This window comes from Anolis carolinensis, chromosome 2 (genome assembly GCF_035594765.1).
Source record: "Anolis carolinensis isolate JA03-04 chromosome 2, rAnoCar3.1.pri, whole genome shotgun sequence".
Taxonomy (NCBI): Eukaryota; Metazoa; Chordata; class Lepidosauria; order Squamata; family Dactyloidae; genus Anolis; species Anolis carolinensis.
Window position 1 is genome coordinate 171,860,225 of NC_085842.1, and position 14,467 is coordinate 171,874,691.

General features: G+C 41.6%; 1 protein-coding gene across 2 annotated transcripts in view; it reads right to left on the reverse strand.

Moving 5' to 3' along the window:
* mars1 (methionyl-tRNA synthetase 1) overlaps window positions 1–14,467 on the reverse strand; it is a 37,372-nt gene that overhangs the window by 7,651 nt on the left and 15,254 nt on the right. For both annotated transcript variants that reach the window (XM_008115074.3, XM_008115073.3), the window contains exons 7-17: window positions 13,757–13,869; window positions 12,635–12,751; window positions 11,669–11,872; window positions 9,828–10,029; window positions 7,469–7,543; window positions 6,972–7,142; window positions 5,835–5,930; window positions 4,956–5,073; window positions 3,453–3,666; window positions 2,081–2,212; window positions 435–539 (exon numbers count right to left, since the gene is read on the reverse strand). In XM_008115074.3, coding sequence (XP_008113281.1) covers window positions 435–539; window positions 2,081–2,212; window positions 3,453–3,666; window positions 4,956–5,073; window positions 5,835–5,930; window positions 6,972–7,142; window positions 7,469–7,543; window positions 9,828–10,029; window positions 11,669–11,872; window positions 12,635–12,751; window positions 13,757–13,869 — 1,547 coding nt within the window. The remainder of the gene's footprint in view (window positions 1–434; window positions 540–2,080; window positions 2,213–3,452; window positions 3,667–4,955; window positions 5,074–5,834; window positions 5,931–6,971; window positions 7,143–7,468; window positions 7,544–9,827; window positions 10,030–11,668; window positions 11,873–12,634; window positions 12,752–13,756; window positions 13,870–14,467) is intronic.

Below are 14,467 nucleotides of genomic sequence, written 5' to 3' on the forward strand. Positions count from 1 at the left end.
CTGTAGACACCTCCTAGGTCATGTGGCCAGCATGACTGCAGGGAGCGCTGTTACCTTCCTGCAGAAGCGGTACCTATTGATCTACCCACATTTGCATGTTTTTGAACTGCTAGGTTGGCAGAAGCTGGGACTAATAGCGGGAGCTCACTCCGCTCTCCAGATTCCAACTGCCAACCTTTCGGTGAGCAAGTTCAGCAACTCAGCAGTTTAATCCACTGCACCACCGGCGGCTCCTAATCAACTATAAAAGAATAGATCTCCCAGAGTAAAAAATAGCTAGCTGGCTTTACCCTGAGAAGCAAAAGATAAACAAACTAAGGAACCCAGAAACTTTATCTACTTCCCCAAAGTTCAGAATTAACCCAAAGCAGTTATGTTCTATATGATGGCAAAGATTCTACAAGAATAGCCTTATTCCAGCAGCCAAGCCTTACTTGTCTGCCTCACTGCCCTTGATGTGTTTCCAAGGCTCGTTGACCTGGAGGTAATGGTTGCCATGGCGAGCCATATTCAGGATGCTGCGCAGTGCCTCACGGATCCTGGAAAAGAAGAAGAGCAGAGTGGGAAGAAGCGACAGACAAAGAGGAAAGGGAAAGGTGCCAGCTTCCATTTCTCTGTCGTTGCTAAAAAGGCCAATGACCAGATGGTAAAATAACCATCCTCTTGGCCACCAGGAGTGAACAAGAATCATCAGACAACTATAAAGGAAACTACGTCCCAATCACAGTTGTTGGGTTTTCTCTTTTCCAAAAAAAAAAAAAAAAGCATTGTTCAAATAGACAAACCAGTTGCTGACATTGTCCACAAGGAATTTTTATAAGTGAACACTGGTCAAGACACATTTTGGTGCCTCAAATGTCAGTCCTGTTTCTCGGTATATCTGACCTGCTGATTCCAAAAATGGCACCAATTTTCCCCGATCAGTTCTAGTTTTTGAGACACAGAGCATATGTCAACTACCATTCACCATCTGCTCGCTCATAGAAAACCATGATAACCACATCTAAGGAACTAGAGCTGGTACAGTCTATCCAATGCAATTTTCTGAAATACCGCCCCCAAAAATCCAAGGAACAGGCCTAAAAAACAAGTCACGAAATTCTTTGTTGGGCTATGAATGTCTAATGCAACCTCTCTTTCTCTTAGCTTAATTTATCACAAGTGTTGTCTCTTAAAATGTTCTATTATGGGATCAAAGCTAGACTTCAGCTTCTGGATGTAATAAAAAATGTATTAATAGGTTGCTATAACCTATATATATATATATATATCTCATGTCAGGAGCAACCGGAGTTGCTTCTGGAGTGTGAGAATTGGCCATCTGCAAGGACGTTGCCCAGGGATGCCTGGATGTTTTTGATGTTTTTACCATCCTTGTGGGAGGCTTCTCTCATGTCCCTGCATGGAGCTGGAGCTGATAGAGGGAGCTCATCTGCGCTCTCCCCGGGTGGGATTCGAACCTGGCAGCCTTCAGGTCAGCAACCCAACCATCAAGTCATGAGGCTTTTATCCCCTAGGCCACCAGAAGCTCCATGGGGATAATATATTTATATATTAATAGGTCTCCTGATGTTTTGCTTATATCTATGGCTGGCATCCTCAGAGGTTGCCTCACAAGCTCTGAGGATGCCTTGCAAAGATGCAGGTGAAACATCAGAAGAAAACGCTTCTGGAACATGGCCATACAGCCCAGAAAACTCACAGCAACCCAGTGATTCTGGCCAGGAAAGCCTTGGGCAACACAATATATTAATATCTTGAGCTTAATTTCTAAACGTGGTATTAGTGCCATGCAAGGTTCCTTAGAACAGACTCTGTGGCATCTGTACTTGGATCATTAGCACATAATCAAATGCCTAATGTTCTTCTTTCCTCCTATTTTGTATGTTTGCGGCCTAACTGGGAATGTCTGGTGGCTATCGGCCTTCCAGACATGGGGAAAGACCGGAGGGGGATTTCAGTTCATCTTAGCCAACATGCTGCTGATGCCCACTGCGCTCCTCTAATCCCAATTTCGACTAAATCAGAGATGATACAAGTTCCTCAAGTCTCTGGAACATGTTCTGTTCTAAGGACGTACTTGACCTTCTCCAACAAGTAGTTGTACTGACGCAGCTCCAGAGTGATGTGAGCCAGCAACCGCTTGTCGTCCTGGTTTAGCTCCATGGCGGGAACGTGTCCCCCAAAGAATTTGCACACAAAGGACCCAGCTCTGGAAAAAGAAAAGAAAAAGAAAATGTAGATATTCTAATTGATTGAACTCAGCAGTTTGTGTGCAGTCATTTGATTTGCAGGAAGCCAGAATAATCACCATGTCTTGACAGTTGCACTTCTTTCACTTTTCATGAGCCACTGCTCTGTACAAGAAATTTGGGTTTTCAATAAACCAAACCAGGCAGATCATTTATATTTTCTTAATTGTACATTAGACCTAGTTTATAGAATATAGCTTTATGGGTGAATCCTATTCCCAACTAAGCTTTCAGCTAGGTACCTACTAAGCAAGGTCAGCCTTGATTAGTACTTGGATGGGTCAAATACTCAACACTAACTCTGAATCCTGAACTATAGAGGATCTCAAAAAAGTGTCTTGCTAGGAAAACTTTGACCTGATTTGGCCATATTTCTGGCTGGTTTGTGCTCTTCCTTCTATAGTGATACAGTGCCCCAATAGTGATTCTGCAACAGAGGGTTTATAGAGGACACAATAAAGTGTCTGTGGGGCATATATACAGTTGATGCACTGCCCACCCCCACTTTGAAAGGAACTGTAAGATACATGTTATCTTGCTTCTTGGGATTTTAAATATCATTTATTTCAATCTATATTCCACCTTTTCCTACAATAACAGGACTCAAGTTCGCTTGTGTGTTTATGTGCCTTTAAGTCACTTACACACTTACAGCAATCTCCTTTCATATTGTTTTCTCAGACAAGGAATACTCAGAAATGATTTCAAAAAATAGCTTTTAGCACTTGGCCTTTGATGGCAGTCTCCCATCCAAGTACTCATCAGATCCGACACCACTTCCAACATCATTTGAGAATTTCAACTACCTCAAGATGGTTTCTAACTTATTAAAAACAAAAAACTTATAAAATCATCATTAAGTACAATAGAAATATAAATCCTAGTTAAAAGCAATTTATAAAGTCAAATGACTTACACAAATCAAGAAAACACCCCAGTACACCAACCAAAATGTTTCTTTGTCACCTTCTTAAAATCCTGACCAGCATAAGAGTGTTTTTACTTTCTGGGGATCATAGAGCAAAAAGAGAACAACCTTAACCTCCAAAGGGAGGCAAATTGTGTAGTTACCTTGAGCCCCCACAAGGAGAAAGGTGGGATATAAATAAAGTATAAAATAATATAGTAAATAAAAATATAAGTATAAATTTCTGGCCATTGTGCTCCACTCTTTCCACCCCTGGTCTTCCGAATTATTACCTGTTGATAAAATTTCCCAGTGTGTTGAGCAACTCTGAGTTGTTTTTGGTCATGAGATCAGTCCAGGAGAAGGCGCTGTCCTGGCTCTCTGGGCGCAGATAGAGCAAGTAGAAGCGCCAGATGTCTGATGGAATCCCAGTGTCCTTGGCCATGTCCCCAAAGACACCCACCCCACGGCTTTTGGAGAATTTGCCGTCTTCGTAGTTCAGGTATTCTGTAGAGGGGAAAATGGAAAATTATAGAGATGTTAAAAGATTCTTTAGAGCCCTCTTCCATAGTCCCAACAAGATCTCATATGAGAAAACAGTGTTGGTTTGTGATTTAAGTTATATATCCCAACTTCCTCCCATGTGGGACTCAAAATGGTTTACAGTGCAAGGGCAGAATTCTTTTAGGAACATCTGCATATCCTCAGTGCATATGGATATCCTTTTTTTTGGGGGGGGGGGGCATTGTATCCATTGGCATTCCCTCCCTCCTTCCCTCCACAGGCCCCAAAGCATCTCTCCTCCAACTTACTGTAAAAGCCCCAAAGCTCCCCTACATGGTCAATGCGTGCTTCATGGCAAGCAGGCAGGATCATATGGATACCTCTCAATAATAACAACAAAAACAACAACAACATACATCACATAGACACTTGGGAAGTGTCCGATGTGTAATCCAACTGAAAAGCCAGCATAGTGATTTTGTTTGATGTGTACTACTCTTGTTGTGTACCAAATAATAATATTAATTCTTACCCACCTCTCCTCATGGCTCGAGGTGGGTTATAAAACAATTAAAATACAGTACATAAACACAGCAAAAACACTACAAATACACATACTAAAACATACCTCCATAAAAGTTACATACCAAAACATATCTCTAGGAAATACATATTAAAACAGACATAACAGAGATGCGCAAAAGACATGCCGGAAGAGACAAGTCTTCACTTGTGTTTAAATTCCAACAGCTGATTTAGCTGTTGGAGCTCTATAGGCAGGTTGTTCCAGTCTTGGGGCAGCTGATGAAAAAGTCCTCTCGGTAGTGGTTGCCAGTCAGGTTCTGGCTGGTTGGTGCAGACACCCCCCAGAAGATCGAAATATGCAGGGCAGATTGTATGGGAGAAGGCGACCCTTAGGTAACCTGGACCCAAACCATGTAGGGTTTTAAAGCTCAAAACCATCACCTTGTATTTTGCCTGGAAACTAATTGGCAGCAAGTGGAGTGATATAGCCAGATGCAAAATGACCACAGTGTTGATACATGTAGGCACTTCATGGAGATCTGTGCCTTTGTTATCACAGTGGATCTAATGATAGAGAGGCAGCCAAATGTTTCCTTAATCCTGCCACCTTGCCATGAAGTCAGAGATTTTACAGTAAGTTTAGGGGGAAGTAAATGGCTCATGCACACCCAGGGTTACACTTGACACAACGTTACTAAGGAATTCAACCAGATAGCAATTTAGCTGGAGAAAGCAGGAATAGAATGAGGGATCCGTTTCTGCAATACCTGTTGCAATAAGATGATTGACCAGAGTGTATTTGTCACCAGTACCCAACAGCGTGCAGGGAAACACAACACTGTGGAAGGGAACGTTGTCTTTTGCCATGAAATTATAAAGCTGAACCTGAAGAGAAAGAAGAGATGTTCTGCAAGCTAGTAAACCACAGTTTTGCTTCTTCCTCACAACCATTCAATTCCTTTCATTCCAATTGCTTAATAAGAACATTTATTATGGTGATTTTTTTTTTAAAAAAAAACAACAACCTCATAACTACCAAAGAAATAGAAAACCAGGATGCTCAGCAGGAGAAACTTTGGTTCATATACAGAATTGCCAGTGAGCATAAAGCATCCATGCATATGGCATTAACAGGAAAGGAGATTCCACCTGAACATCAGAAAGAACTTCCTCACTGTGAGGGCTGTTCTACAGTGGAACTCTCTGCCCCGGACTGTGGTGGAGGCTCCTTCTTTGGAGGCTTTTAAGCAGAGGCTGGATGGCCATCTGTCGGGGGTGCTTTGAATGCGATTTCCTGCTTCTTGGCAGGGGGTTGGACTGGATGGCCTTTGAGGTCTCTTTCAACTCGACTATCCTATGATTCTATGAAAATTTGTCTGGATACCTAAAGTGCATTAATGAGGCTGGCTCCTACTCATAGCTCCAACCACAGTAGTCCTATTTAATTAACAGTTAAATCGTGAGATGACACCTCAGAGGATCCCACTGGTTCTGTTTTTTCCTCTAGCTGGTGCTATCAGCAGGATTCAGGGTGCCTTGGTCTTCAGTGAAATGAACCAACTTCACGTCGAAACTCTTTCCAGGTTCCACATGGTGAGCTAGTTGGGATCCAAACAGAAAGAGACAGAGATAAACAAGCCTGTTACCTGCTCTGGATTCTTCCACCATTTCTCCCATTGGTCAGTGTAATTGGCTGCAATAGACAGGTAGCCAATGGGCGCATCAAACCAGACATAGAAAACCTATACAAATAGAGGGAAAGGCAAAGTGACTGATAGAAGAGAGACACAAAAATGCAAATACAGACTGAATGGTTAGTTTTGTAATTATGCACAATTTATTGCATGTATTCACCTCCTACTAAAACATCAGTTTTCAGTATTTTATTTGTCTCAAATGAGATGATGCTGCGTACAAAAAAACCCTTTTTTCTGTTCCAGTAATTTGGTACTAATTTTAAATAATGAATTTTAAATGTATCTTCAATTAGTATTGTGTTTTAATCTTTGTAAAATGTATTTTAATGAATGTACTTGTGGCATTATGTTTATAACTATGTTGTTCATTACCTCTAGCCATGAGGAGAGGAAGGTAATAAATAAAATTTGTTGTTGTTATTATTATTTAATGCCATAGTTTTCTGATGAAATTGTGAAATAAACCTATATAGTTTTTTTTTAAGGGAGTAAACATGTTCTTTTGAAAAATAAAGTAGAATTTTCCCCATCCTCCAAAATGTTAAGTAATTGAGACGGGAATTAGAAAACATTTGTTCAATAGAAATGATTTATATATTTATTATTCCCATCATCAAGGTTGTGAATTTGGGAAGTGTTATGTAAAGGGGAAACAGCACGAAGAACTTCCAGTGCTCTGTTTGTGGTGCCTCCATCCTCCAAGGCTTTAGATTTATATTAGTCAAAGCTTCCCAGTGGTGCAGCGGGTTAAACCGCTGAGCGGCTGAACTTGCTGATCGAATGGGCACTCCATCCAGTCATGCTGGCCACATGATCTTGGAGGTGTCTATGGACAACGCAGGCTCTTCAGCTTAGAAATGGAGATGAGCACCAACCCACAGAGTCAGACACGACTAGACTTAATGTCAGGGGAAACCTTTACCTTTACCGGAAGCTCCCATTTCCCGTCACATCATCTAGCTCCTAAAAATAGGGAACACTTTCCATAGATGTCCTCCAGAGAGATATAGCCCACATCAGAGAAAAAAGGAACAGTTGTCAACATTGCAAAGCCTTGGGATCTATACTTTCTGTCCCACTACTCACCTTATCACGGAAACCGTCCAAGGGAACTGGTGTGCCCCATTTCAGATCACGGGTGATGCAGCGGGGCTTGAGGCCATCACGGATCCAAGAGCGGGCGATGTATCTTGCATTGGGGGTCCAGTCCCCGGTAGACTGGGACAGGGCCAGCCACTTCTCTAGGCTCTCTTCCAGCTAATGGTGGGGAAGGCAGAGTTAGTGAATAGGTGTATCCAGCCATTTTGCATGAGTCTGGCAAGCAGTATCATGGGTAACAACTTCAGGCAAGTAGTGTTGTGCATTATTCTTCTTTGCAAGAGCCACTACCTGCATAATGAGGGGAGGTGTCACCTTCCCTCAGAAGTTGCCTGTCAGGGGTCCTGTGTTGGTGCCTTCTAGGTTCCCATCCCAGTCTGACACCTTCAATCCCCAGACCATCTAGCAGAGGCCTTCTGTAGTTATTATGCAGATGGAAGTGCAGGATCAGGCCATGAGAGAGAAGAAACCCAAGAGAGACCTACCTTGGGCAAGTCCAGGAAGAGGTGCTGGGAAGATCTCACCACAGGAGTCCCTTGACAGACTTTGCACACAGGTTTCTGGGAAGAAGAGAACAAAAAGAAAGGAAGGAGGTCTGTGATGTGCTCATCTCAAGCCCAGAAGTAAAAGCTGTGGTGAAAATTGCATGAATTCCATATTCATCCTATGGGCCAACAGCGATGAGTTATGGTGATACGGGAATAATGTTTTTACAGGGCTTTGAAGTATCTGGTGTAGACTTGGCATAGAGCAGTGATTCCCAACCTGTGGTCTATGGACCACCAGTGATCCGCAATAACTAAAATATGGTCTGCGGCCTCACCATTACTACTACGGATAATAATACAGCCCAACCAACATTTTTTTTCTTGGTGTCTTCGTTTTTAGGCCTGTTCCTGGGGTCATTTGGGGTACCGATTCAGAAAATTGCATTGGATAGACCACATCAGCACTAGATTTTTAAATATGTTTTTATGTGGGCGAGCCGATGGCAACTACTGGATAGCATATGTCCTGTATCAGAAACTAGTTAACGAAGAACTGATTTGTAATCCTTTTGGTACTCATGTTGGAGAGTGGTCCCTGGTTAAGTAGTCCCTGTTCAAGTAGTTCCTGCTCAAAAAAAGGTTGGGAACCACTAGCCCTCTAGTTTCTTTCACCAGCCCAACCCTACAGTAAATCTCTGGGTGGTCTGCAGTACTTCTCCATGGATTTCTTTTTTACTTTAATGAAAATAAGAATTTCCTTTTAAGCCAAACACTTCTACTGAAGTAGACCTTATGCTAATTTCTTACGTCTCAGCCTTCATGTTTCTCACTTATGAAATAGGAAGATTGAGCAGTTGCGTTGGACCACGTTTGCTTGCCAGTTTTAGAATGATGTGTCAGAATCCTTGATATGCAGTAATTTGCATGCAGATTTGTATATTTCCCTGTATATAATTCACAGGGTGCAACACAACACAATAAACTCTGTAGGATGGGCCTCCCTTTCGTGCCCAATTTGGGTTGGCAGAGTTCAACATTTTTACACATAAAGAAGATCCCACAAGGCTGCTATCTTCCTGATCCTACTTTAGAATTTTTGAAGTCTTATATAAATCCTCAGTATGAGTTCAATCTCCCTCATCCAACATATCCCCCCTCCCCCCAAACTCAAATCCTTTTCCCAGCAGCCATGCACTTCCACCTTTGGGCAAAGGGGGCTAGTCTCATGGCCAGCGCCTGCTGAGTTTTTCCTCAAGGAGTCCTGATCAGAAGGGAGAACAGAGGGAAGAAAGGGAGGACTCCACTTACTCCCCTGTAAAACAGCAGGCGTCTTGGATGATTCTGCCTCACCATTCACCCAGACAATTGTGGCATATGGCAAACTGGGCATCCTGTAAATGGCCACAAAGGTTAATATAGATTGAAGCCATTAGCAACCATCTGTATAGAGCTCAGAGAGAATGCAACAGACTCACGGGGGGGGGGGGGGGGGGAGGATTTTCCCCTCCCTTTCTGGCTATTCTACTAAAAAAAAGAAAGTGTTGACAATCGGGAAGTGTCTGGGGCATTAGCTTTTACAGGGACTTTGTGTAAGGAAATCATCATTCTTTTGCCCCATTGGTTTACTAACAGTGATAGTTGGGGGCTGCCAGTGGAAGGGGTCAACATATGCTGGACATTTATTTACTTCATTTATATCTCACTCTTCTCAACCTGCAGGAGACTCAAGAGCAGTGTACATCATTAGACATGTGTCTAATCCACTTCCCCAAACAATCCCTTATTCATTAGGTAAATGCAAAGAAAGGGTGTTTCAAAATATAAAAGATCCAAAAACCTCTAGTCCCAAACATGTTGGGTAAGAAAAACTTAACTTGTATCATTATAGAACAACTGCAGGAAAAAAGTGGGATCCATTCTAGTTTAGTGTGGTAATATAATTTCTAGGGAACTACAGTAGTCTCACTAATCCAAGCCTCGCTTATCCAAGCCTCTGGATAATCCAAGCCATTTTTGTAGTCAATGTTTTGAATATATCATGATATTTTGATGCTAAATTCGTAAATACAGTAATTACATCATAACATTACTGCATATTGAACTACCTTTTCTGTCCAATTTGTTGTATAACATGATGTTTTGGTGCTTAATTTGTAAAATCATAACCTAATTTGATGTTTAATAGGCTTTTCCTTAATTCCTCCTTGTTATCCAAGTTATTCGCTTATCCAAGCTTCTGCCGGCCCGTTTAGCTTGGATAAGTGAGACTCTACTGTAATACTCTCTAGCCATCAAAAACTGAAGGGGGCAAGAAAGGAGAATGCTAAGCATACAGTCTCCATTCTGGCAATGATACCTTAAGTTCAGTAGCGTTAATCAGTTTGCCGCATTTATCACACTGGTCCCCACGGGCCTCTTCATAATTGCAGAAGGGGCAGGTGCCTTCCACAAAGCGATCAGCCAGAAAACGCTCACATTTCTCACACTTCAACTGATCTACTGTCTCAGTCAGCAAGAAGTTGCGCTTCAGAAGGCAATGGAAAATGTCCTGGGCAATGCTAAAAAAGGAAGAAAAGGGGGTGTAAGAGGAAGGGAGCATCCTCAGATGTTCATAAGTACTTCCCACTAGCTGTGCCAACGTAATAACCTCAGGCGTTCACTGCACTTTTGCTTATTGAGGAATGCGAGAACAACTTTTGGCAAAATTCTTCACATATATTTACGACTGAGCAAGAGGTGCTTGTAGTCAGTGAAATTATGCTGCTAACAACTGAAAACGGCTATCTCATCTGGAGCTAGTCAGTCAGCCCTCACAGAGTCCATGATTAGGACCATCTCATGACCTGTGTCACCCTGACTATCTATCACTGTATCTTCTGTAATGACACATTAATGGTAGCTGTATAGGTTTATTCAAAAGAAAAGAATCTGCATCGACCCCATCTTGTAAAACAAACATCTACACCTGTCATTTCTTAGTGATCCACCAACTTACAAATGTTTACTACCACTCTTGCCACTTTATCATTTTTATCCAAACAAAACAAACAGTAGTCTACCATAGTTCAACAGTTATACCCATATCTGCAATAATCATATGTGAGACAACAGCTACAGTTCAACCTGAGCACTGAGTTTCCACAAAAAGACAACACACAATTGTACAAAATGCAACACGTGAAGGTTCAGTGCCAGCGCATTTAAATGGCAGAGGGTCAATTGGTCAGAAAAATTAACACAGCCCCAAAAAAACCCACATTTTTTCTTGGTTTTAATCTGTTCCTGTGGTTATTTGGGGTACTGATTCAGAAAATTGCATTGGATAGGCCTCATCAGCTCCAGTTTCTTACATATAGTTGAATTAATTTTTTGGAATGAAATAAGTAGATTTTCAGGTAATATACATTTTTTGTAATTTTTAATGTTTCCCTGATGCTTAAAATATATTATTTTTACACTACATTAAAGTATTCCGATTTCTGCATTGGGGAGCAGATAAAAACTGGTAGATGGCATATGTTCTGTATCTTATAAACTAGTGCTGATAGGAGGAAACTGATGCCATTTTTGAAATTAGGTCAAATATGCCCAAAAAAGGTTCTAATATTTGAGGCACCAAAATGTGTGTTGGCCAGCATTGTATGTATAGTATAGTAGCCAACCTTTCAACTCTTTCCAAAAGGCATGTCCAAAAGATATTGCACTTCACTGCATAATTGTTGTACTCCCTTTTTTTGCTCCTAAAAATGGCTTCCAGCTTTTCTTCGCATAATGGACACCGAGCTGTTTGGGTCTGATTCCCTCCCTCCCTCCGAGGATAGGCAGTTTAAAACAAATAAACAAAAAAAAATGAGCTCTTCGTTGCTGGATCATCTCTTCTCCTCCTCTCCTTTTGGACATGCCTTTTTATTTTGTTTATTTTGTTTTTAAAAACCAGAAACTGGACTCAAAGGCAGATTTTGTTTCCATCAGGTAATAGTCACGCACCCTTTCTTAAGTTAAAATAAAGGGGAAAAGTGTGACTATTATATTATTGTTGATAGTGACAACATGGGAGTGAGAAACAATAAATCTTATAGCTGTTGCAAAGCTAAGACAATATGTGCATGGCAAAAGACAGAGAAAGAGAGGAATGTTCCAGCAGTCTCCCCTTCTTGACTTCCCAATATTTCTGTGTTTCCTGCTGGCAGCACTTACGTTGTTTGTTGGGTTGTGGTGGTACGGCCAAAGAAGTCAAAAGATATATTGAACCACTTGTAAATCTGGTCATGGACAGCGTAGTACTTATCACAGATCTGCTGTGGTGTCAGCCCTTCTTCCATGGCTTTTGTCTCCGTAGCAGTGCCATACTCATCCGTACCACACAAGTACAATGTGTTCCAGTTGCGCAGGCGGCAGTACCTGGACAGAAAATGATCACCAGTTACGCAGAATGAAGTGGGATGTTTATCACAGCCCTATGAGTGGATCACTTGGTCCCTCGGTGGATCAAATAGGCCATAGCTGTGTGGTAAGACCCCAGGCTTTGTTGGTTCAGTTCTACAAGGGAAGGGGATTTGACTGGGTGGTCAAACTGATCTCTTCCAACTAGGATTCTACAAAAGGCTTCATATCTTGGGACAGCCAATACTAGCAACAGCAGACAATGAAGCTACATAGCTGCTATCATCATCATACTGTTATAGGCTATTAAATGTGGCCAAGTATGATTGTTTTCCAAGGGTAGAGACTACAGCAGACAATGACGCTACATAGACCAATTGTCTGACTCAAGAGACAGCACCTTCATATGTTGTGCTTCAACTTACATGGGAAGCCTCTTTGGATTCCGTTTTGGTAGAAAGGCAGGATATAATTAAAATAAATACACACCTCCTCCAAATTAGATTCATAATACAGTCCAATTTTCTGCACTGGTATGGGAGTGGACAAAGTGGTCCAGAAGGCTAACTCTGTATTTTATGACCCTCTCTTCCATAATTTCCATTGATTTTCAAAGGTTCCTATTTTTTAGGAAGCAGATTTAGGCAGTAATCCTATGATCTGCCAAGAATCCAAGTTATAAAAGACAAGAGAAGATGGCAATTTTTGACTCGGGCAAAAGCAGAGCTATAGATTCACACTGTGGGATTTAGCAAATATGTTTTCACAATCAAAATTTACCTGGCAAAAGTATCAGCACTGAGGACACAGCCAATGATGTTCCCAAGATGAGGCACATTATTGACGTAGGGCAACGCACTAGTTATCAGCACATTCTTCATACCTTCCACGGGCAAACTGGGAAGAAAAGGCAAAGGAGTTAAATGGAGAGATCAAGAATGGACATATGTGACTCATAAGAATGACAAGTAAGCCGAACAACACAGGATGCTGTCACATGTACCCACCAACTTGGCCCTGTAGGGAGATGGAATGTGGAATAGGGCTTCTCCTAAGGACCCAATGTTTCAGGCAGGCTCATATGGGAGGAGGTGGCCTTCCATGTTTTTCTCACAGTTCCAATCTGCATACTGAGTCCAAAAAGGTTGAGATCTATGTTACAGAGCAGGATGGGCAACTGTGGAAGACCAGTGGGATACAATAATATTCTAGGAGACATTGGAGGGCTTCAACACCTCCTAAAAAACCTAAAATAAAAATGAAACTTCCCCCAAATGTTCCTATGAAAGATGAGGGCATTTTCATCATGGCTTTCAAAAAGTGCCTCTCATGACTCTAAATTGGTCAAGGGGCACCAAATGAAGTGGAAATGTACCTCACATTCCCAGTAGACATTTTGGAGTAATCAGAAGCACATCATCTTTTTTGTTTTGGGCATGGTGAAAATGCCTTCAACACCCTCTAGAGCAGTGGTTCTCAACCTATGGGTCCCCAGGTGTTTTGCCTACAACTCCCAGAAATCCCAGCCAGTTTACCAGCTGTTAGGATTTATGGAAGTTAAAGGCCAAAACATCTGGGGACCCACAGGTTGAGAACCACTGACCTAGAGCGTGTTTGCTGCTATTCTGGATAATTTTTAATTAAAAAAACTAACAAAACAGTTCTGGGGGGACACACATGTGTGACACAGCTACATTTTGTCCACCTTGATGTAGAGGATGGGATTAAAAGTGAAGTAATAATTGTAAAACAAATGTCAGTAATGGTAATTTGAGGACAGAATTGATTTTGCACTAAGTTCTGCGAGGAGTATGCAAAGTAGATGTTTTATTAAACGAAGGGGAAGCCTGCTGTAACACCAAATTATTTCAATTACAGAATGCCATTCCTGCAAGTGCTTACATAGGATGCTGTGGCTTCCAAGGTTTGGGTAGGCTAGCTGATCCTCTGCTCCAAACTTCTGCGATGACTGCAATTTCTTCTTCAGACAGGTGACGCTGAGCTGAGTCTTCTTCCTAAGGGGAGTAAGGAAAACTAACCTTTTAAACTAGGTAAGCCAAACCTACAAGCCATGCAGGGATTGTGCCAATATACAGATGTAAACAGAGTAACAGTCTAGAAAAGCAACTGCAGCACCAAGACAGATGGCATCCCTCACTTTTCAATGTCTTCCCTCTAAACATCATGGACTTGTGCTACAAGGTTAAACAGACCATATAAGCAAGCCCAGATCAGGAGAGACCAGGAGCTGATATTCTTTCACACTTCAATATTTTTGAGTTGAACTCATTTCTCAATGCAGAACTGGGCCAATGACCTAAACCTATTTCTCATGAACAGGTTTACCCATTTGGTTTTCTGTCTTTCAACTGTAACATGTTAGACAAATGGTGAAATAACTAACAGAGTCCTGCAGGCAGATAATACAGGGAGTAAGCTTTTGCCCCCTCCTCTAAAATACTTGTTTTCCGTTGACAAAGAAATGAATTGCATTGTGAATCTGACACTTTGGATCTATGTAAACCAAATACCAGCTTGCTATTACTTCTTTTTTATTTGTAAGAACTAAGAACAAGGCTGGAGACTGAAGAATATTAACTGTACTTTTATCAC